At 39.1% G+C, this 25,051-nt stretch overlaps 1 protein-coding gene across 1 annotated transcript in view; it reads left to right on the forward strand.

Annotated features, from left to right (window-relative positions):
* Positions 1–25,051, forward strand: part of STARD13 (StAR related lipid transfer domain containing 13) — a 296,712-nt gene that overhangs the window by 70,811 nt on the left and 200,850 nt on the right. Inside the window, exons 3-4 of the mRNA XM_040583322.1 lie at positions 5,476–5,622; positions 10,141–10,275. Coding sequence (XP_040439256.1) covers positions 5,476–5,622; positions 10,141–10,275 — 282 coding nt within the window. The remainder of the gene's footprint in view (positions 1–5,475; positions 5,623–10,140; positions 10,276–25,051) is intronic.

Genomic DNA, 25,051 nt, shown 5'->3' on the forward strand with positions numbered 1-25,051 from the left:
AGGTTATAGAAATGCACAGTTGAGCTTAGTGAAGGAAGATAAAGTCAGTTACATGGTGGCACAGTAAGGGGAAATGGAGAAAAGCCAGCAAGAGCCTTAAGGGTCTTTAAAAATCGGGGGTGGGAGTGGGTGGGGTGTGTATTTTTTTATTATTATTATTTTTGCTTTAGAGCATGAAGTACTTAGAAGGTTTCATCAGATTCTCACAGGTATGGTTTGTGTCACTTCTGAAAACCTGTTTGAAGATACCAGTAGCTTGGGGCAGCACACCTTCGGGCAGGAAAGTGCAAAGGAGAGGGTGACTGAACAGGAAGGAAAAATGAAGCTCTATACACAGGTGTATTTAAATGTAATTATCATAGGTTTTGGGGAAAAGGGTTCATCCTGGAAAAGGTATTTCCTTTAAAACTGATTAACTTAACATCTTCATATTAGTATTTCTGTACCTTTTCTTAGGGGAAAAACTGCTGAGGTCCTAGTAGCCCACCATTAGGTGAATGTTTCGGGGATCCATGTTGCTCTGAATTTCACATGATGCCCCTGAAGAGCTTTCATTTTCCCAGCAACCTAGCTATGCGTGTCATTTTACCTGCTGACTTGAAAGATTGAAGAGACTTCCCTTGATCGCTCCAGATGGATAGCAGTACAGTTTTTAGAAGCAGAAAGCATCTAAGCTTTCTTAGAAAGCAGAAGCAGTGCTAACTGCAGAGTTTACCTGCTTTCCAGGACAAAGATGTCACAAGTTAGTTACCCATCTAAAAGCTCTATAAGTATTTAAGCAACACTATAGTGGGATATATGGGAAAATTCCCTTTGAAATATTTAATCTTCAATATAGAAGGCACACATAAATCTATTTTGAGAATAAAAGAGTCCTTTGTATTCTAAATACTTCTCTTTCAGAAGGATTTTGTGTAAGGAATTGATCTGGCTTCCTCCCCCAGCCCCTGTGGGCAAAGCCCACAGTGGCTGAGAGACCTTCTTTTACACAGAGCTGCTTTTGAGAACAGAGAAGCTTCATCAATGCCACAAGAGCAAAATATGATATTTGGTCTCTGAAATACTTCCACAAAATCATTCTTTGTGGATCTAGGCTGTACATCAGAGAGAATTTTGTCTAAACCGATATAATATTAGGGAAGAGGGTTAAATAGCATTTGTATTTTTTTATTTGGAGATAGTAATTTATCACTTGAAGTTGTACAATACATTAATTATTAGAACAGTTGGACCTATTGAAGGTTTCTGAAGTGAAAGCCACAAGTTATCAGATAAATTTAGAGTTGTGTAATTTTCTCATAACCCTTCACTTGGAAGCCTTTCTGCTTTCCAGTATGGGATGGGGTCTGGCAGCTGGGTTAACCCTGACCTCTTAGTGTTCTATATGGATTTGTTAATTTCTGCCACATTCTTTCCATTTAAATTTAGATTTGCTGGCAGCTGTTTTGCCTACTGCAATAAGCTTCATGGGCAAAACACTGAAACAAATATGCCTTTTATCAGGGATTATTTTGCTGAATAAGTTTAGTTCAGAACCCTTGAAGGCTGAAAAGCATGGTGCAGAAGCTTCAGTCCAAAAGGCATAAATAACTGAATGTCTGGAATGTATTTACTTCTCAGTCTAAGGAAAGAGCAAGTGATAGTTCAGGTGATGGACCGTAACCTTGCACACTGTTTTACCTCTGTAATTTGTTAATGATCCTAATTCAGCTACGTAAGTGAACACAGAATCTGGATATGAATGTGTACATGTAACAGTAACATAAGCCTGCAGTTCTAAAACTTGGTTGCTGTAGTAGTAGCAACCTACAACTAAATTTTATGTTTAGCTGACTGATAAATGTGTCTTAGTAAATATTGAACAGTTGGGTTAGTTCTTCATATACAATAACTATCCGAAGCATAATTGCATTTGTAACTGTTTTAAGGAAGTGCATACCACTTAATTTTATATTTAGCACAGAGGATGATACTTCTGTTTTGTGAGACTTGAGAACGCTATATGGATGGCAGAGGATTCGCTTCCAAGGCCGGTATGTCATTCTCTGTCTAATCTATGACATGATCTTCCTAGACAATGGTGCTTCACCGTGGAAGATGTGTTTGATGAGAGATTCTCTGGTCACACTTTCTTCTATGGCTCAGAGAAAATGGCCTGAAGTTGCACTGAGGGAGGTTTAGATTGGATATTAGGAAACATTTCTTCACCAGAAGGCTTGTCAAGCACTGGAACAGGCTGCCCAGGGAAGTGGCTGAGTCACCACCCCTGGATGTATTTAAAAGACTTGCAGATGTGGTGTGTAGGGACATGGAATTTGTAGTGCTAGGTTAACTGTTGGACTTGATCTTAAGTGCTGCACTTGGTGATCTTTTCCAATGATTCTATATTCCAAGGTAACATACAGAAAGTGTTCTTGTAGTGCACTTCTGTCTCTAAGCTTTTCAGGTACTTCAAAAGATAACAGCATCCCTGTGCATTGCTGTGTGACTACAGCTCCAACAAAGAAAGGAGACCTTGAGAGTATATGCAAAAGACTGTTCTCCCTGTACACCTTTTTAGAGGAAAAGCAATGAATAAGGCAGACCATGATTCTTAATAATTTAGAATGAATTTTTTTTTTCCTCCTGAAGGGCAAGACACAAAAGCTTCCAAAGATGTCTGACCCTACAGCCTCTGAAGTTGCAATGGGCAGGATACACTGATATTCAGCTCTTCTGAGCACTGTGATAGTGTCCAGCCTAGTTACTAGAGCTGAACACTGGCGAGCTGTGTTCTGTATGAATGGATTAGGCAGAATTTATTCACTGGTTAGAAGTCCTACTGTGCAGGCTGTATATTTTTGAATGTAAGTAGCATCATGTTTTTGCTGTTCAGCAGGAATTTCAGGCAACCTTTGAAATACGTAGCCAATCAGCATTTGTTCCAAATGGTGCTTTTGTTGCCAAATTTCCAATTAGTGAATGGCATTTGTTAACTAGGCTCATTTGGCTTTATCTTGAAGGATAATGAAAACCCATCTTTTTCCTCATCTCCTTAATAGACACAATATAGACTCTTACTGAACTAAAAAAGGCAGAACTGAATGGAGAAAGCTGGAAGAAGTTATAGTTTGGGGAAACCCCTTAGGACTTACATTTTTAAGAAATTACTGTGGTTTGAATTCTGTTAAAGCAAAACAAATTTATAAAAAGAAGGGAGTTTGGCTCATACAGATGTACTGCAGAGTATTAGTGAATGCTGGAAGTGTTGTTCCCCCAGGTAACTGTTTGTCAAGGTAAAGGCAAAGTGTGCTTCCCTATGCATGGAGCTGTATTTTTTGTTGTAACACAGTATCATATGTTTGCATGTACATATGCATTTGGAGTGTCTTAGAAATATTTTGAAGCCTTTCTTAACGTCTTCATGAATTTTCATCTTTGTATTTTCTGTGCACAATGCTAAATTAGAGACATATTTCCAGTTGTCCCCTGTCCCCATCCCTCCCCTTTTTCTGTCATGGAACAGAAAATGGACTTTTTGCACTTGTGTAAATCCCTTCTACTTCTTACTGAACTCAAAAATACAGACTTCTAATGTAAGCTTTGATGTTTGTCACCTGGCAAGTACAATGTTTGCATAGCTCATGGAAATCAACACATTTTACTCATTTCCCTGGGTAATTGTTGCCTCAGGATCATTTGCCGCTGATAAGTAAGAAAGCATACTCTTACAGTTCCTTTTTCTTAAACTACAGTTTAACTGTGTTGAGAAACAGAACCTTCATATTTGACTTTGACAGACTTTCAACATTCATTGTTGCTGGAGTTTGGGTTGGTTTGCATGTTTTGACTTTTTTTTTTTTTTTTTTTTGAGCCTTCTTTAGTATTGAAATGAGGAAGCATAACTACAGGAAAATGTAGAATCTTTACTTTGTTTACAAATGAGTGTTGTAGACGTACATCAACATGCACATTTCCTGTGTATGACCATCTCACTCAGAATGAGGAGTGTCTTTTGATACTCACTTTCTATGGAACATCCTGTATTTTACTTTAAAATGGTTACGAAGACAGTGGGAAGCAATCAATGTCTCTGTTTAAATAATTGTAATAGCTACAGAATTGAAATACAGCTTAGCATTTTTAACAGCATTTCAGGAAAAAGTACTCAGGAGGTGGTAAAAATTTGGGAAATTCCAAATAAAGATTTGGAAACCTAAAGATTGGATATTTAATTTTCTGTGCTTTGAAACAAACCCTACAAAGATAAAACTAGCCCCTCTGAAGGGAACATGTGTCTGTTGGTAATATGGTACCAGGTGTCTGATGGTCTGGGGCCTTATTCTTAGTTACTGTGGTGAAGATGAGCAGTTCCATTAGTAGCAATACATGTCAGTGTAATACTGGAGTGAGCATCCCGAATTCAATTTGTAAAGCTTTTTTCTATGATAGTGAACATTACAATTATCTCTGTCCCACTTACAAAACACCCATGAAGAAACAAATCACTATAAAGATTTATCAGGTAAGAATAATTACTATTCCTATAGCTCCCCTAGGTGTTGTGGAGTGTTGGTGTGATGCTTTTAGGGTTTTGGCAGGATGGCAATGCAGCATTACTGTTTGTGTGCTCAGTCTGTTAGAATTGTTTGCTATGAAATTATCTTCTGTGCAAAGACAATATATTGTTTGTGAAAGTAATAAAGATGAAAGAACTGAGGTAGCTTCAGGACAGAGACTAATCTGGGGAGCAGTAGCTGCCCATGATGACAGGGAGGCCAGCGTGACTGTATTTTTTTTGCAGATCATTAGAAGTGATTTGAATAAGGAAAACTGGATATGATGCAGCAGCATGCACAAGGACTGCCATGGAAAGATGCTTTTCACTGGAAAAGACTTTGAGGAAACCGAGGAATAAGAAAAGTATTTTTGGCAGTTACACTACAATGGATTAATGTTTCCATTTTACAATGAAGCAGTTTAGATAAAAGGGGAAGGTGCATCCATGAAAGCAGAATGTGTTTGGGACCAATGAAGTATTCCCAACAGATGGGCAATAGAAAGCTGCAAGTTTTGACAAAGTCTGGAATTATAGTAAGGAATAAAATACAGTGCACGTGATGAACTTCAATGCTTGGATTCTTACTGACAACAAGGAATCAGTGGAGAGATGCTGAAATAGAAGTGGCTTAGGGAGGAGACATTAAAGTCACTTTGGTTTTGGTTGTTCTTAGCTTGAGCTGGCAGTGGGTCACCCAAGATGAAGTGTTAGAAAGCCATTCAGATATACAGAAGTGGAGTGTGATAATTTGAGCTATGAATATGTGTCAGCAGGAATGGAGTGACAATTGAAGCTTTCTAAATGGAGAAAAGTTACTCAAGGACAGGGAAAAAACTGGTCAGTTTTTTTCTTTGAGGGCTTGAAGAAGAATGAGAGTCTTAAGTTACAAAAAGCTTGAGTGTTTTAAGACTTCATATATGTTTGATTTCTTTTAGACCCAACCAGAAAAAGGATCTGAATGGCCAGACTCTATGTCATGTCTTATGAAGAAACTGGAACAGTTGAACTTAGATATTGAAGAAGCTCTGAGTGCTGGCTCTTCTCCCTCCAGTACTCCTTCTACCAAAAGGCACAAGCAACTGGTAAGAATGTGTGTCGTATGATACATTTAGCTATCAGATGCTAGATGCTCAACAAGCATGGTTTTCAGATCTGGTTGTTTCTGAATAGGCTGAGGAGCTCAAGTTCAAGGGTGAATTAACTTAGTTTTCACTCAGTAATAACAAAATCTCTAATATTAGACAACTAGAGCCAAATAACCAGAGATGTCATAGGATGAAACTTTTATGTTTTCCATCAGTATGGTTTAAAATCATTAAACACCTTTTTTTATAGGGGAATTTGAATCCAGATGATTGCATTTGATAGTTTTTCAGGATTTAATATTGTTAATTTAAAGTTCCAGGGCTAGCCTATTTATACTTGCTATATTTATTTAAAGAGCAGGAGAAACACTATGTATCTTCATTAAGAGTTGAATTAATACTTTTGTTTGTTTTATCTGAATACTTGATTTAGAGGTGCATTCCTCTAGTTAAGAATATTTTATGTTGACAGGTGTCATCAGTTGATTTCACACAGTTTCCCAGGCTTTTATTTTGAAGGCAGATGAGATTGAGGAGCAATGATATTATTTTAGTAATTTTGGAATAAGCAAGGTTTTTTATAAAAGGAAGTAACTGAAGATAGAACAATGTGAGAAGTTAGGAGTGTTTTTTCTCTGCTGTGGGCTATGATTAAAATGAGTTCTTAAGATAGAGTTATTTGGATGTGCAGCTCTGAATGTTACTGCTGCCTTGAAGTCCTGGAAGGTGAGCTTGTTTGAATGCCTTTGCCATTGCTACTGTTTCAATGCTGCTTCATTTTGTATAAGTAAATTCTTTAGATAAATGCCTGTGTGGATCGCAGTGTAAATGGTCATGTCTCTCAAGGTGGGATGTTCAGAACGTTGCATCTTAGTGATGCACTTTGCAGTATGTATTTTCATATTCTGTGGAGAGTTAGTAACATTTCTTTCTTACTGTACATGGAAGCAAGTCAGAACCAGCTCTGCCCAACTGAATTAATTTCATCATTAACTTCGCTATTAAGGGACAGTGTTCTGTCGTCTTCTGCTCAATGTCTTCTGTCAAAATACAGTGACAATGTAGTCTGTTTTTCTGCCTGAAAGTAAAATCTGAGCCATCAAAGTTTAAGCACTTGCCATTGTGAGGCTGTCTGTTTTTGGTAACCAGTGATCCAGATGCCTGTGATTTTATGGCTGTGCCTACTCTACTAAGGCAAAGGCCATGGTTTGGTTAGGCATCATTCTTTTTCCAGGGTGACTTTAACACCATAGGACACTGGACTTCAAATCCATTGCATTCAATGAAGGCCAGGTAGCATGTAGACAGCAGAAAAACAAATCCAAATAGGCAATGTTTTCAAATGCTCTTTGATACTTAAGAACAGCATCATCAGAAGTGGTTGCATAGAGAATGCCAACACCAGCATCCCAGATGCTTGTGCTTCTCTTACTGAAGCCTAGTGGCAAAATATCTTCTGAGTACAGAGGCCAGGACTTCAGGCACAGCCTTCTTTCTGGGACAATATTCCACCACTAAAAGCCTGTGCTAGTGCTACAAACCCGGTCATGTATACTATGCTGATAAAACTACCTCCAAGCCAGTTTCACTGCTCTTGGCAAAATCGTTTCCCTTACCAATAGTTGCATATTGGATAAGTACAGAAAGATTTCAAGAATGCTTCTAACATCAATGCCAAAATTATCCTTAATACGATATTTGAGCACTTTGCACTGCTTTTTATCAGGCCACGTTTTCTTCCCTCTCTGAAGCAGGAGACTTGCTTAATTTTAATTGTCTGTGAACAGGCAAACATGTGAATCAGCCACATTTTTATTGTGGCCTTATGTGGCAGACTGGAAACATCCTTTAAACATCCAAGAGCTAATTTCACTACAGGAGATGGATAGGTCATTTAACACAAAGGTCTTCCTGATGAGACCAGCAAGATCAGAGCAAGAAAACAGTAGGGACAATCTGTTGTAGAACTGATGGGACACCGTTTGCTGTCTCCTGCAAAGGTATTTGTAGGACAAGGGTACGATCTGCCTAATTCAAACATTTAAGAATAATTTGCCTGAGAATTGGTTGACCTTAGTGTTCCTATATAGTCAAAGAGGAGAAATGCATCCTCCTAAATCTCTCAGTGAATTTAGTGGGAAGAAACTGATTTTGCAAATCTCAAAATCACAGTTGCAGTGGAAGAAATGAGCTCTTCTTTTCATACAAGTTGCATGAGTAATTTATCTTCTATCAATTCATCCCATTTGGTCCATATTTCTTACAATAGCTTGTAATTTGTTCCACACTTATAAAATGTTTTATTCTTGTCACTCACAATGAAATTTGAATAGGAAGATCTATCTCAGACATATTTACTAGTAACTGTGTAAATTTGGCTTCTATAAAAACATGAACCACTTATGGGTTCTTCAAAAGTTTTTATCCTATTTTGACTATATAAACTGGGAACTGATGCAAGAAATTATAATTGAAAATTATTTTGGTGAAGTGCTCACAGATACAAGGACAACTTGTAGACCTGAGGTCTGCAAAGTAGGTGACTACTGTATGAGTAGCAACATGCTTGCTGGAGCTGCTGCTCTGAAAATTGGTCTCTTGAGAGTGTGGGCAATTTTTAACAGATGACAGAATATTTATTTCTTAGGGCAAATGGTATGTCTCAGAAATGTATTATGTAATTTAATAGCTAGGTTGAGCCAATTGGTTTTCTACTGAAGGATTATTTGTTCATGGAAGTAACTGATATTTTACTATTATTTAAATGTTCCTGTTGTGAAGGTATCTGTTTATTAATAGTGGTTGATTAAACAAAAATTTTACAGGAAGAAGACTAAATATTTGCTAACTACAATAGACTGAGTGAATAAATGTTATTGGACTTACCGGGTGAGAGTAGGGGGTCTTGCAGTATTTTGGTGAACAAATTTAAGGTGTTTTCTAAAATGTAACAACTTTTAGACAAATAGTAAGAGGTGGTCTGTCTTTACATCTGTGTAAACTGCAAGTTACTGCTGGTCAGTTTTTTATAGAGCAATAGTATGGGGCATTAGCGCCGGCTGGATGACTCTGGATGATCCAGAAAAGATATTAAAAATAATTATCTGCCATCAAACTGTTTTCTGAAATATTCTCTCACCAATACTATAAATACATGATTTAAATACAAAACACTGAGCTTTCTGAATATACTAACAGCAAAACTGCTAGCTTTGGAAAACTGCAATTAATAGTACTGCTGCTCTAAACCTGGTACTGTTTCTATGGAAAAAGTCTTTCTTAGCAATATAGAAGGGGTAGTACTTTGTAAATGGGACAGTAGAGACAAAACATTCCTGCTGTAAACAATGTATTTCCCTGTTGTTTAATGTATCTGCTTCATTGCCATTTGATGCCTAGTACTCTGTTTCAGTACAGAAAGAACAGCAGAGCTGAAGAATGAGAATCACACTTTTCAGTTTTAGTCCTTTATCATTCATGGATAGTGACAGAGAAATCCTGTTTGATTACCTCATCTTACATTAGAGATTTGACTTCCATTGAACAAAACTTTACCTTTAACTTACACATTCTCTTAATTCTTTTGCAGTAGTATATTATTTTCCAATTTGGGGGGGGACGGACATCACATACAGATTCTTTTGTCAGCTTTTCAAAGCCTCCTTCTTTTACATCCCTAAAAATAAGCTACCTGAGAATCAGACAGTTGCTGTTAAAGACCGGCAGCAAATTTGTCCTCTTGTGAAGGGGAGCAGCAGAAAACAGGCTCATTTTGATTGATTGTACCCGACAGCCTGGAACTGCTCTGCAGTGCAGCACACTCATGATCCTGGTTCCCCAATTGTTCTCAGCACAGATCCTGCTGGGTTGCAGCATGAGTTGCTCCTTGCTCACACACCTGGTTGCTCTTTGGAGGTTAACCAGGTGGGGGAATGTTGGGCAGTTGGTCTCTTACAGGCATTGCATTCAGTGTGGCTAGGTACCTGTGGGACCAGAGTTAGGACTCACATCATTTAAAAAGTGTTGTGTGAGTGGAGCCATCAAGTGAGATCTCCCCAGGTTTGGGGGACAAGGAAAAGTGGGTTTGGAAGGTTCAGAGTCTGTAATTTGAAAATGAGAATTTGTCGGGTCTCTGTTTAAGTTAGAAAAATGAATGTGAAATAAAGTGAAAAGATACTTTTAATAATTTGAATAAAACCATTTCTCTTTCTGAAGTAGAGGTGATTCAGTTTCTTGATATTTAGGAAGGTGTGCTACTGTTTATTCATTCTCCAGTTGTGTATAGTAGCTGTTAAGGAAACCCCTTCACATAATAGCTGGATGTCTAATTTAGCAAAATGTAAAAATGATGCAGCAGGTGGTTTTAAGAAAAAAAGAATTAAGGCCAAATGTTTACCATAAATAACAGAAAAAAAGCTTTAAAGAGATAAAATTCCAATGTTTTTATCTTGCAGTTCACATTAAAAATATTTATGACTTGCCTTTATTTACAGGGTTTTTAAAATTCTCTTACAGTGCCCTGTTCAAGTGGAGACAAGGTTTTATGGAGATCATCAAGAAAAGGGATCTTGGAAAAATAGAAGAGCAAACTACCAGGATCAAGACTGTTCACCTTACCCAGTGTCAGCTGGAGCACGACCTAAAACTGATGTAAGTAGCTAAAGCATATTTATAACATTCTCTAGCTGACTACAGTAACCTCAAAATTTACTGTTTATCATTAAAAATTGTCCTTGCTTTTCTGAGAGGTAATATGTTCTGCAAATATTAAACTACACGGTGGAGTTTGGTTTGCAAAACAGGTACAGATAAAAGTTAAGTCAGTCTTGAGTAAATGAGACTGTGGGGCTGTGGGATTCATCTAATCTGACTTTAGATGACACTAATGAAGACTTCTACATTTGAATGAGTCACTTGGATTGCCTTCTCACAGTCAATGGAAAGAAGCAGGTGCTTGTAAAGAGTAATATCTCTTGTCTGGAGGTTGCACATGGCTGGATTCCGGGCATCAGAGCCACTACTGCATCTTTTTCTTCATTTCTTATTTTATTCCCTATTTTTAACTGATAATAGAAATATTTATTTTGGGCTTTTTCACAAGGTGATGCTGTAGTTTGCAATCCAAGTCTGTTAAAATCAGAAGGCTTTTTCAAAAGGCTGTGATTCACTTTCTCAATAGCTAATTGTAAGCTATTTTAGGGTCAGTGTCTTGGTTCCAAAATACAGATGGGTTTTGTCTCTCTGTTTTAAATTATTTGAGTGCCAGCAGTGTCCATGATCGTCACACAACATAAAAAATGGCTGCACTAGATTAAATCAAAGGTACTCATAGTCCAGTATCCTTTCGTTGGTAGTGGCCAATGCTAGATGTTCAGGATAGAAGTGCAAGAACAGGGTAAAGAGATAGCAATCCATCTCAGCTTCCTTTGAGGTATTTATCATGCAGACACATTGAAGCCGAACACTGTATTGCAATTTTGTAATTAAAAGCCCCCAAGGTCTTTTTTGCTACTAGTTCTGTCTTTTGTATTAATTTCTTCTTTTGATATTCAAAGCATCTTGTATCAGTGAGTTTCAAAGTTCTAATTGTGGAATATGTGAAAAACCACCTATTTCTTGTAAATTTGCTACTGGATTATTAATTTGAGTGTAATTCTTGTACTGTGAAAAACGGAACCTTAGGAATCTTGTAGGAACTAGTGAATACCTGACACTGGATTGTTTTTTTAAGTGTGTCTGACTGTATTTAGTGGTATTGAATTTTATCTGCCTGTTTATCTTGCACTCATTCAGCATCCTGAAGTCCTTTTGCAGCAATTGGCAGTCAGTTTTTGTTTTTATTAACCTCTGTAATTTAATATCATCAGAAAACTCTATCCCTTTTTATTCCTCCATTTTCCAGATAATTTATGAGTATATTGAACATACATCTGTGAGACTGTCAGGTAATATCTATCCACCATAAAAGAATGCAACCAATTATTCCCAACTATTTTTTTTCCACTCTTAGTTAGCAATGAAAAGACATTTTTACTTCTTAACATCTTTTTTGTTGTTCTTCCTTGACAGCATAGTTTAAGTCTGACAGAAAACTTCATCAGAAGCTTTTTGAAACGGAAGTACATTGTATCAGCCAAATCACCCATATCTGCATGATCATTCAAAGAACTTGGCTTACAAAAGCCATACTTCCCTGTTAGCCTGTGTTACCATCCATGTGTTGTCTCTGTTCTTAAGCACGCTTTCTGGAAATTTTCTGCCATGCATATCAGTCCTGCTAGCGTCTCATCCACAAACAGCTCGAGGCATTTTCAGATATTGGCATTGTATATGCCACGCTCCATTCCTCCAGTCCCAAAGGCAATAGATTTTAGCAATAATTACACATTTATGTCAATAGCTCAGCAGTTCTTTTTCTCCTGATGAGGTGCTTATTTCAAGTTATCTACGCAATATTGATTAAAGCAAAATCTATTATACTAAAGGTGTCTTAAAACTCTCATACTGTTCATCTATTAAGGAATGATATGCATGCCACCACACAAATTCCGTATTTCATTGCGTGGGCCTACTTTTGATCACTAAAATCAAAATTCAAAGGTGAGCTCCACTTGGTTACTAATTGAAAAATTATTGTCCTCCCACTAGCTATTTCCTTTCCTTAGAAAATAAGCTTGTTGTTTTCCATTTCTGTAAAAGTACAAAGCTTTATTCTGGTTTGTCATGGTTCTAGTTGAAATAGATAGTAGAATTCAGTAAAAAGATAATTGCCAATTTTATTTGGTTTTGCCTTGGCCAAATGTTTGGGCATGTGCAAGTATCACTGCTTAACTACCTTCTTACTAACACTATGTAAATATTTTTGAAGTGATGTTGCAGTAATACTGTTGTTTTGGCTAGAAGTGTGCGGGAGAGCAGGCAGAGAAAGTAAGTTTTGGGTGGTTTTTTCTTCCTTTTCTGAAGTCTACATTTATCTTTTTGTTGATATTCAGGAAATACTTGTACAATAAATAGCAGTTCCGTGCATCTTCCATCGGTGCAGTCCATGTATTGTAACAAACATTCTTGTAATACTGTAGGAACAGCAGTGTAATGCAGAAAGTACTACTCTTGCTTAGGGCACTCTCTAGTCTAGAAACCTACTGAAGGTACAGAATTCTTTTAGAAATTAATGGGCTGGTTTTTTAATTGACCAGTGCTTTAAATTAGGGATAAATTTTGAAACTGCGTGTTTGAAAATGTCATTCAGGAGAGCAGATTATTCTACTTCCTTTAAAGTGCTGCTTTTGGTGTATGTGCTGTATTGCAGGTGAATACAAATAACACCATGCCTAGCTCCAGGCATGCAGTCTGCATGAGTCTGTCATGTCTCTCCAATCCTTAAGATACAAACTTTTCCATATTTTTTAAAAAGGGCATGCTAAAGTGACGTTTATTATAGTAAAGGAGATGGATCCAAGTGACAAAAGGCCTAATTCCTTCTGTGTCACACCCAGGTTGCATCCATTTAACTCCCATGGTCCAAGTGGTATAATATATTACTTGGGAGTAACACAGAGATAGATCAGACTCGTATTCTGATGAGCTAGTCTTTCTTCTCTTGCAATTTCTTAGGAGCAAAGAGGACAAAAAGAGCTTATCTGTCGCCCAGGCATTTAGAGAACCACATACTCCATGATCTAGTAAGATTAACAAATATAACGAAGACCAATGTTAGAATTAGCAGGAATGCTTTCATTCAGGAGCAATATGCAAAGAATTATGCAGGACACAGTTCTTCAGTTGTCAATACAAGGCAGTGATGTTAGCTGCCCACTTTAATGGATACCAACTAGGCTGACAGCTTAAAAGGTGCAGTGAAGGTTTCTTTGGCAAACTTGTGTCACAGGAGGTATTCTGTTTATAAGTCGTTAAAAGATGACTGACACTTGTTACAACATTTTGATAGAGTAATAGTGAAAATCACGGGTTTAGGGTAATGGTGTCTCATGTCATGTCTCCCCTCCTTCCTTTTCCCACAAAGCATGTTTCACTGAAACATTATATGTGAGGTACTAAAGGAAACACATGTTGAAGATGCTGGGGAAGTCAGGTGCCTGAGAGACAAACACCAAAGTTTCACCTGACAAATGCTGGCATTTGTAAGTGTCCACATCTACATCACAGAGATTCCATGAACAAAGAGAATAAAGCACTGCTACAGCAAGAGCCATCTCACACTGAGGAGTTGCCTGAATGTAGGTCACTTGTTTGACATGCTTTGTGCCTTCAAAGTGCTGATGTTGGTTGAGTATCTGAAGAGGTGACTGGCTGAGGCATAGGCGCTTAGAGCGGGGTAAGCTAAATCCCTCCCATGACGTATAAGTTATAGTCTGGCATTTGATGGGCAGTGCCTGCCTCTCCATGCAGTGAGCAGAGCAAACTGTGAGATCCTGATGGTCTAAGTTATGACTCTAATACCAGGTGGTTTAAAAACCCCATCAGTCAATACCCTCTAGCTCTTGCAGATAACACAGTATCTTCTGCAGTATGCGCTCTCTGAATTGGCAAAACAAAGCTTCATATATTGGTTACAAGGTGGGCTTTCTCCTGTATCTGTAGTAAGTCTGCTTTTATGTTTTCTTTTTAAGTGCAGTTGATGAGCATAGTTTGATTTCTTATGCTTTAGTTCCATAAATAGCTTGAGTACATTAAGCTAACAGGGCTAAAATGAACCATTTTATAGGTTTGGGCCTTTTCTTAACCTGGATTCTCACTCTGGTGCACTGCTTAGCCACGTGAACATATAGGCTGGTGCAAGAGAGGGTCAGAGTGGCTGAGGATGAGACAGGATGATTGCTTCTTTCAGCATCAGCGTCAGCTTCTAGTACCTTAAACTTTGTGGGCTATAGTTTATCTGTGCTAAGCTGCTTGATTCAGAAAACGGGAAGCAAAACCCTGCTCTGTAACCCACGTGACTGTAACCCACTGTGATTCTTTTAAGAAGATGTTATTTTTTTTTTTTTCTTATTTTTTTTTTCTGAGAAATGCTAGATAATGCTGTAAACAGTGTTTCAGAGTTTAGGTCAGAAGTTTCAGAGGTGTCTGTTATCTTCTGACATTGTTTAGAAATGTAAACCCAATAATACTGTAATCTGTTACTGTAGTAGTCATTATCTCATTGTTTATGGCAGTGTGATGTTTGCCTGACCCTTTCACATTGTTTGAGGCCAGAGAAATTCAAAAGTAAAAACAGCTGAAGGAAAATCAGTGTTTCTCATGTACTACTTGTTAAATGTTGCTGCCCCTGGAACAGCAGGGATCAGATTATTCCATTACTGAGCATGTGGCAAGCCTTTTATCAGATAGCTGCAAACGTCCAGTGCATAAGGAAGTTATAGTGTGGCAACTCATAACAGTTTGTATTTCTACTAAGCGTTCTTTCAGAATTTGGGGATCTTAAAGCATTTACAAACCTTAGGCTAATCCTTAATTTCTCCATGAAATATGTAAGCAGAGTCTTCGTTTTACTGAGATTAGCAGATAAGTGTATATACAACCTGGCTCTGAAATAAGTTTAACACAATATCACTGTTGAACATGGCCATAAATTTATCAGTTCATGGTACAATTTACAACAGCAGTTATGTCTGTTATCTAGTAGGGTATGTTTCCCTAGGTGAAGATTAGGCAGATCGTGCTTTCCTTGGACCTTGCCCCCTACTGACAAAGTTGATAGTAAAGCCTGGAGAAGGCTAGTGCAGCCTCTGGGCAGAGACTTCTTACTTCAGAGAGCTCTCTGCCTATTCTGTTGTCAGGCCACTTTGTATGACCCATGTAGTACAATAAGGTGAAATAAGAAGCCTAGACCTGAGTGATGGAGACATAGTGTTTGATGTTCTGCTTTCTTACAGAGATGGTGTGCTTGAAGGCACAGTTATTTGGCTTTGTTGGAGCTGAAGATTTCTGTCTATACTTTGACTGAATTTGCTTGTAAAAGTATCATAGCTCATGCAGATGAGAGATGCAGAAATCTTTGTAGAAATTGGATCCTCACTGACTTCCTCAAAGTCATACTGGTTGGTTGCAGCGTGGTCAAGAGCAGAATCTATACACAGTCTGTGTTTTTGCTACCCAACCATACTTCCTCATAAAGAGTGCTAACCCCAAGTGTTCCCGTTCTTACAAAAAAGAATGTCAAACTGTGTCCTTTAGTCACGTAGATTGTTTTCCTGTGTGTCCTTAATGTTGACATTAATGATGTCAGCAAATTAGCTTTCCGGTGTAAGTGCAGGTAGTCTGAAACATCATCTTTGGATAATTTTTCTTCTTGCTTTCAGTACTTAGTACTGCTGGGACAGAGACATGGTGGAAGTCAGGTAAAGTGACCCACTCTGCTTCCACTTGCACCCCATTATGGTGGATTCTTACCTCTGAACGCAATGGTCAAATGCTCCTGAAAGACAGAATCTTTCCTGCTCTAAGATTAACTAGTTTCTTGGTAGTAGAGGAATTCATTGTCCCAGGAAAAGCTGGTACTAGCTCTAGCAAAACCCAAGCTAATAGGGAGTGAAGGGCAAATGGCTGGCTTCCTTCCTTCCTGTTTTTAACAGCAAGAGCCATGTATTGTGATATACATAACTAATACTCCAGGCTTCCTCATCCACTTTGTTTCTGGTTCACCTGACAGCACTGTGGCCAAAGTCTGTTCCCAGCAAGGGCTGGTTGCAAACATAAGAGCCCAGCATAGCCCCTTCTCTTTTCCCTTTTGTCTTTAAACCTTCCTCCCATCAGCTGTCATCTTCACACAAAGCTGTCTCTGAACCAGGCAACACTGTGCTTACGCATTACGCTGAAATCATGATGCCATGATGAGTTCAGAGAACAGGGGAAGGGGAAGCTCCGTATAAATTTTAGCATTGCTTAGTATAAGTATTTTGTATGTGAATAGGTAAACTTCAAAAACTTCTGGAAGGAAAACTAGCAAATTAAAATCTCATCTAATACATCTTCTAAACAGTCCTAAATTCTGGGTCTAAATTCTCAGTCTGCCCATCTCTGCAGGTCAATGAAACCTCAGTAGAAATAGGATCAGACTGTGTGGATCAAGAAAACGTGAATATACCAAAACAGTGAACACTAAAAATCCATCTCACTGAGCAATACTTGAGTGTCTGAGTAGCATTTACAGGACTGATGCCAAAGGCTGTCTGTCTCAGGGGTTCAGTTCTGATGGTGGCAGGAGGAGACATTGAATTAGAAAAGGTAGGTGAATAGTATATAGTTACTGAGTTTATCAGACCTGGCTAATAACACTGTTTCATTATACATTCTTACTAGTCTTTATATCTAAAATTATCATCAAGAAAGAGGTTAGATGGCAAATTGGTGGACCACTGCCTTTCCATTTTAGAAATGGCATCTTGAGCTGTGAGTCCCTTTTAACAATGCTTAGAAATTTTAAACTTGGCATTGCAATGTTTATATATATATAAAAATTGTAAGAAATGCTATCGTGTTATTATCAAATGATGTTTTGAGGGAGGACAGGTTTGTTACTTGTTAATTTTATTGCAGCTTCTCCTTGGAATCTGGCTTTTGCATTTATCTGATTAGAATTAAAAAGGGGTTGTTTTATTTGCAATTTCTTTCTGTTCTGTGTCTTCCCTAACACAAGAACAGGCCAGAGAAACAGAAGCTGGCCCAAACACACATAACCCAAAAGCTTTTGCAAATGCACACTTACAGGTCATCTTATTTATTCTGATTTACCATGTACCTTTTGAATTGTGCTCAAAGTGTTTTAGTGAGGAGACTCCAGTGTCTTGCACCATAACTATTCTGCATACAGATGGTTGGTTACCAACGGGGTTGTTTTATTTCTTGGTGGTAGTAATCGTGAACTCCAAATGGGCTGAAAAGCCTGTGTCACCTTGATTGATGAGACTCTTGAGATGTTAATATCTGTTCCAAGGAAATGCAATCTTTTAGATCATTCTGATTCATCTAGGAGCAAATTGTGGTATGTTTCAGAACTGACCAAAAAGTTTTTATTGACTAGTTTGTTTGGTGAATTTCACAATTTTCCGTAAGTAAAATACATAACCTACCTTTTTTCTTAATTATTTGCACAATTCTATTTTTTTCTGACAAAAATGTTGAAATCTGCTGAAGATGATAATCCTAATGTAGCTATTAAATGAATTAAACAGCAATTAGAATTACCTTGAACTGTTATGGTTAAATCACTCAATCTATGAAAATATTTAATTCTAAATTACATTAATGGGATCCTTTTTACACAGTATTTTGCATCAGATTATTTTAATTTAATTTTCACAAGGATTATTTGGAGACAAGGGGCGTGCTTTGTGTATTTATTTTTATTCAGACTTACTGAGTTATCTGTGTAAGAAAGGAAAGAGCTTCTTTACCCTTATTCATAAAATGGCTTTGAAAAATATTTTTGTAATATTTAACTATTCTTGGATGGATGTGGACAAGATAATTTATATGTATTTTTTTTGCATACAATATAAAGTAAAATTTAAGTTTCCAGCTCATTTTGGAGCAAAGTCACATTTGATGTAGTTCAGAAGGTATATGAAGTCCAAATCTGCATTGGGAGAATGGAACTGGTTATTTTTATTGCTTGGCATTACATGGCTATTTATGTAGTTCAAACTGATAATGTCTGTTTATGTTGTAAGAAAAGCTTTGAATGAGTAAGTGACTGCGGGAACAGTTGGGAAATAGGGGTGACCCACCTCTGCAAGGGCAGCCAGCAGGTCCACAGGGGACAGCAGCAGCTGGGCTTCGTGGTGATTTCACTAAAACCCTGTGAGCAGAGACTGCCAGTAAAAATATATTGAGTGAGCACTTTTCTGAGCCAGCCCAGTCCCTGTCTCGTAGTAACTGTCCCAAGCTCACTCAGTGAGACTTGCCATCTAGGTCCAGCTGTAGTGATGAAATGAGAGCTGCAGATGGGCATGGATTAATTAGTATATACACCCGAAATTAAGCCTATGTATGCTACTTGGCTTTTATAGACTTATTTACCTTATGTAAATTGAAATATTCAGTATTCTAGAATGACTTTGCTTGTTATGTTAACATTCACATCTTCCAACTGAATTATTTTGCAGAAACTATAATGCCAGGTACCAGTACTCGTCAGTGCTGTTTTTTGTATTGTGTTTCTGATAACACGGACTGTTTGCAGGAACACAATCACATTTCGTAACAGTGCAGTCTTACTAATCATAGACAGTAAAATTGCTGACTTACACCTTAGTGCTAGTACCCAGACTCAGTAATCCATTGCTTTTCAAGGACAGACTGAAATGTCCTGGATCTTTGTCAGTGCATGTGGGATGCAAGCTGTAAAAATAAGAATCTCTGTAAATGCATAACGAGAGGTGATCAGGAACATACCAGTAAATTATACCATGCATATGCAAATACAAAGAGAGATAACCTTACTTCTATCCAGTTAACTTTATACTTGACAAAGTGCAAAAGGGAAACATTTTCTCTCTTCTTCTGTTTGCATGTTTCATATCAGCAGTTTTGAGCTCATGCTTTTAGATGCAACACACTGTTTATTTAACTGGGGGACAGTACAATTTCCTACTGTTTTGTAGCAGCCACAGAAAAGACAAAGTGATAGAGTGCCCCAGGTCCCATGGGTGAGATTGGCAAGCATGTGCTGGACTGGACCCTACCAGACTGTCTGGTCTATTTTTGTTTGTGGGATATGTTGAGCGCAGTTTTCTTCGGGGAGGTATGTGCAGTCGTACCTTATCTGCCTACCTATCTGTCAGGTTGTTGCTCACTCTTTTTCTGACCCTGTGGTATATTAGTTACAACAGCGTGGAAAAAAAAAAAAAAAAAAAAAAAAGAGAGTGAATATATTCTATGTGTAGAGTTTTATCAAAGTCATTTCTCTTCCAGTGTAGCTATTACTCATTTCACTATCTTGGCCTCTGTTCTGGAACTTGTCATTCTTATTCAGGCAGGGTTTTCTCAGCTGCTTCGCATGTTGATCGGATGGTGCACAGGATTGAGCTAGTGCCTTTGACTTTTACAATAGCTGTTCTCAGCAAGAGGAAAGTGGAGAGATTCAGTATTACCAGAGGTGCATAGTTAAAAATGTGTCTTGCTTGGACTGTCAAAGTGTTTCTGTGGTGCTTTGGAGCTTGGGTAGTCAGACCCCTAGTCCCACTTAAGCAGTGGTGCAAAGGTCTCTCATAATACAAGCCTCCAGGCTCTTTGTACTCTGGAGAGCTTGTAGGCTGCTCTCTCCCATTTCCCACGCTAGGGAAGAAGGGACTTCCATCTATAACACACCAGGGACAGAGGCTGGCACAATGTGTAGGGAGAGCATTTTTTATGCAAATGAATGCAGCAAATCATGCATCCCGTCTCACTAACAGAGATAATCCCTCTCAAGGTACAACTTTCTCTTGTGCTTTTGCTGGGAGGAGGCATCTTTGCCCAACAGCCACCCGTTTGTCCTGGGATGTACAGTATCTCGCAGTACTGAGGTGGGATTATGCAGCCCTTTGTGTCAGTGATGTGCACTAAAGCTGGCAGGTGCAGCAAGGCCCAAGATTCTGCTTGACCTGAACAGTTTTTTCAGGCAGCTCTGTTTGGTTTGTTTTTTGTTTTTTTTTCTCTCAGGTGTACCAAAACATTTCCCAGGACTTTCATTACCAGTTTCTGTAACTGCTTCTTTTTCTCATTAATCTAAAAAAAAAAGAAAAAAGAAAAAAGAAAAAAAGGTAGATATATATGCATATTTTATATATACATGTGTATATGTATATACACACATTATATATACACATGTATATCTGTATATACATTTTTATATATGTGGTTTTGTTGGACTTGAGTTTTTTAACAGTAACTCCCTGTACACGGGTAGCTTTCTGTATGGTTCTGGAACTGAACTGTGTTTAGCTTCTCCAGAAGCCTCTATGGAGCTTCAGATCTTCTAGAGAGGGATCAGGGCTGCACACCACTTAGCCTCCGATTCAGAGTGAGGCCTATGCATGTGTCCATGGGAAGTTGGGAGTATGGGGCAGCTGTACATCCCCAAGTCTCCCATTGACCCAGAGTCACCAAGCACATCCAGAACCAGATGAGGTGCAGGGCTTCTATAAGGGGGCTTATAAGAAAGATGGGGACAGACTTTTTGGTAGGGCCTGTAGCGATAGGACAAGGGGTAGTGGTTTTAAACTTAAGGAGGGTAGGTTAAGACTAGGTGTAAGGAAGGAATTTTTTTATGGTAAGAGTGGTGAAACACTGGGAGAGGTTGCCTGGAGAGGCTGTAGATGCGCTGCCCCTGGAAACGTTCAAGGTCAGGTTGGATGGGGCCCTGAGCAAGCTGATCTTGTTGCAGATGGCCCTGCTCACTGCAGGGGGCTTGGACTAGATGATCTTTAAAGGTTCCTTCCAACCCAAACCATTCTGTGATTCTACACCCCCTGCCTTCAATACAGTGTGAGAGCTCAGCTCCTCAGGAGCCTTCATCATTGTTCTCATGGAGCTCCGTCTCAGCTCTAGTCTCAGAAGAGAGTTACCCCTTGTAGAGGAATTATAGAGGACTGTATGAAAAATTTATTTGTAAAAAGGTTGTAATGATTGTTAAAAACATAAGGTATGAAATGTTAAGAAGAAGAAAAGAAAAAAGGAGGAATTGTAGAGGAATGAAGCTGGGTTAATTATCATTGATAATATACAGCTGTGGGCTGGCTTCAGGGGTGGTGGGTTGGTCAATGTAGATAAGGTGCAGCTGTGGCTGGTTCAGTTAAGTGGTTGAGAGCAGAGGAAGAAGTGGGAGAGGAAGAAGCAAGAGAAGAGAGAACATGTGCCCTGGATGAGGTGAGATGAGGAGAAGGCAGCAGAGGGACTGTGTGAAGAGTATGCTGGTATGAGGTGGTGAAAGACCTTGTTGCAGCTTGATAGTTTGGAGAGTGCCATGACAACCCCTCACTCTCTTTAAGGTCTGGAGAGTTACCTGCAGAATAGAGAAATAACTACTGGGTCATGTAAATGCACTACTGGTGAGGCCTGCGAAGTGGGAGCACAGGAAAACCAAGGCTGGAGCTGTTGGACCTGAGACTCTAAGGTGAAGTGAGCGTTGGGATTTTTCCTGTTCCAGGCTGGAGAAAGTTCAGATGTGGAAGCCTTGCTGCTATAATTGCCTGGTGTATGCACGGGAAAACATACAAAAGCTTCAGAAAAGTTCCATTTTTGCTTAGTGTACGGAGGAAAGTATGACTTCAGAAAAAATGTTTGCAGAAGGTTTCTATCTAGCTGCCATTCAGATGGCATTTTGGTAAATTGGCAGAACTGAACCTGAAGTGATGAAGGAGTGATTTTGAGATGAACTGCTAGTTGTTAGATGGGGCCTGCTGATAATCCACAGTAGGGGAAAGGTCACACATTATTTGAAGCAGCCAAGTGTCATAATTATGACCTTCTTTAAATTGGCATTACATGGTTTAAGTATTACAATGACTAATCATTTGATACAAAACGCAAATTCTCAGAAAATGAATGTGCCTGAAGCTTCTGCATTGAAAAATGTCCTAATGCAAATTCTCGCATGAGCTTTTAAAGCAGAGCTTGAGAATGTTGTGGGTTAGCCAGCATGCTGCAAATTCAATTGTAAATTTCCAGAGGTACTTGTAAGCCTTACAACTTAAGCTACAAATTGGAGCTTGCATCTAGGACTGAATCTGGACTGAAACAGAGTTAACACAGCCTCGGAGAGGGAACCGGAGCAGCCTGTAAGTCTGAGAGACCCCAAGAGGACTTCTAGGCTATTCCCCTATACAAAATCAGAATCACCTATACCACCTTGAAAAAAGTTTGTCTAGCTTGTTTTTTAAGACCTCCATTGACAGACTACAGAGCCTGTACAGATGCTATGCCTCAGTACTGCACTTAACATCAGAAGGTTTTACTACTATGCTTGTTGTAGAATCTTCTTGTGTCCATCATCAATATGCAGAACAAGTTACGTTCTTATTCTTTCCTTTGTGCCTTCCTTCCTTAAGTCAGTCTGGTTCATTTGGCTTTTTCTTGCAAGTTCTGGTTTCTAGACTCTTTGTTCCATTCAGTGTCTTGGCCTGCACGCTAGATGTTATTTTGAGCATGCCCAAACTAATTATGTATCTCACAGCTTCATCTGGGGGAAAAAAAATAATTAAAAAATAATAGTTTTAGCAATTGAGGCTGTAGCAGAATCTGGGCTCTTTGTAACACACATTGACTGGCAAGTTGCGTAGATGCAGAGGTGGATGGTGGTATGCTATCCTCCATCATCCAGCCATCACCTGTGCTAAGAAAAAAGAAAGTAATTTGGAACTGAGAGGTGGATTGTATGGTGATGACCCATCTGGGAATAACTGAAAGGGCCTTCGGGTGGAGGTAGACTTGCAAATTTGATGGTCCATATTGAAGAAATGTGTGGTACTCTGAGTGTACAGAAATCTAAGAACTGAGTAAGTCATTAGCATTTTCTATTGAAAGGAGGCTGCTTGTTTCTCAGCAGAAAGGTTTCATGAAAATGATGAAAAAAAAAAAAAGAACAAAATAATGAAGATGGTAACTAGGCAGACAGAAAGTCAGAGAACCTCTCCTGTTTCTTAGTATTCATCTTCTCCACAATCATGGTTGCAAAAGTTGTTTCCTATTAATGGCATTAATTCCTGTAGCCTGTATGTCCTTAGTCCTAGAATGTCCTAACAAATGTGTGGTGGCTTATTTGTGTAACTTGGCCAAACTTGCTCCAGGGTTGTGCCTACCATACAAGGGATCTCCGTGCAGATAAATACAAAATCTATCAAAACCCAGTTACTGCCAGCCAGTGACTCCCAGGAAATCTGCAGCCTGATGCAGGGGAGAAGGGGATCCTGGTCCCTCTCCGTTTCCCAGGCTGCATGCCTCCCCAGCTGCTCCCGCCGCAGCCGGCAGCGGCACAAGGTGCTCACTAGGTGGGGGTTGGTTGGTTGGTTTGGTTTTTTTGTTTTGTTGTTGATGGAGTTGGCCTTGATTCATGTATGAAAATAGCTTACCAAAGGTTCTTGAAATTTCAGCACAGATAATCTGCCAAATGAGATGTGTCTTTTTTTGTTTGATTGGTTTTTTTACAAAAGCGCTTTCTGGCTCTGTAAGTTATTCCTCACTCCTTGTTTGGGCAGTGCAGCCCTAACCCACCTGTGCTTTGGTGTCAGACAGAAGTGCCTTCCCAGACGAGTGGGAATTCTGGTCTGTACAGTCGGAGCATTTAGAGATGCAAAATCCCCTACTCCTTCAGACGGTTTTCTGCCTTGCAGCGGCTTTGCAACCAGTCTTTCCATCTGTTTGAAGAGTGAATTTAGTGAGAGCTTAGGCAACTAATGTAAACTTGAAGTCTAACGTTGTGTGAATATATCCCAGCTTTTTAATAGATGCTGTTTTTAACAGAGAACCTGGTTTGGGTGATCAAGAGTGTCTCGTTCACCCCAGTCCTAGCCCTCATTCACCCCAGAAAAAGAAGTTTTAGCAATAAATGTTTATAATGAGTTTTGTTCTCCAAGCCTTACCCACACCAAAGCCTCAAGGACCTCTTGCCTGCTTCCTTTGGGTGTTGTTTTCTGAAGGCATATCTGGACCTTCACCAAGTATTTGCCTTTGAGTCCTGGTTCCACAGCAGGGATTCAACCCAGCGTCAGGACTGTCTGGTTCCAACTTGACAGAAACTTGCACAGTTGTTTGCTTTGCTTGACTGGGGAGCCTCCTTTAGTCATAATCTCTTTGGGAGTTTTGGATGATAGGTAGCTCTGAGTCAGTTTATTGACATTTCTTTCCACAGGGTATTTTTTTATTAAGGTCTAGCAGAAGAGCTACCTTTTCTGCTGACCAGTGGTCTCATATACACCAAACCGAGAATGCTCCTTAGGACATTTAGCTTGAATATACTTGTTGTGCTCTACTGGGTGGCCTGTTCTTTTATGCTGAGAGAGACTAATTTTGGTGCTAAACTGCCCAGCTGTGTATGCTCTGTGATGGGGGGTCCAGCTGCTGGGAACTGATAGAAATCTCATCAGCAAGAATAGCTGGTGCCTCATGGGAAATCAGAATGTTCTCCTGCTCCCCACAGTCCTGGCTAGCCTACATCGTACCTGTGGCCCCCTTGCTCTTGGCTGGCATTTTTCCACACGCTTACTGCCCAGCAGCCACCTGCAATGCCATTCATTTAGATGTGGCAAATCAGGGTGTGGTGGGTTTTGTTTGTCTCACACAAAGTACATTGGGACAATTATTTTTTTCTTTTGTTTTAACTCCTCTGGAAGTATGTGGCCAAGGTCCCCACTCAGTCACTGCATGTGACACAAGATTGATCTTTAGTGGAGAGTCTTACAAAGGTGGTTGCTGAAGGACTCACTCAACT

This window comes from Falco naumanni, chromosome 2 (assembly GCF_017639655.2).
Source record: "Falco naumanni isolate bFalNau1 chromosome 2, bFalNau1.pat, whole genome shotgun sequence".
NCBI classification, from domain to species: domain Eukaryota; kingdom Metazoa; phylum Chordata; class Aves; order Falconiformes; family Falconidae; genus Falco; species Falco naumanni.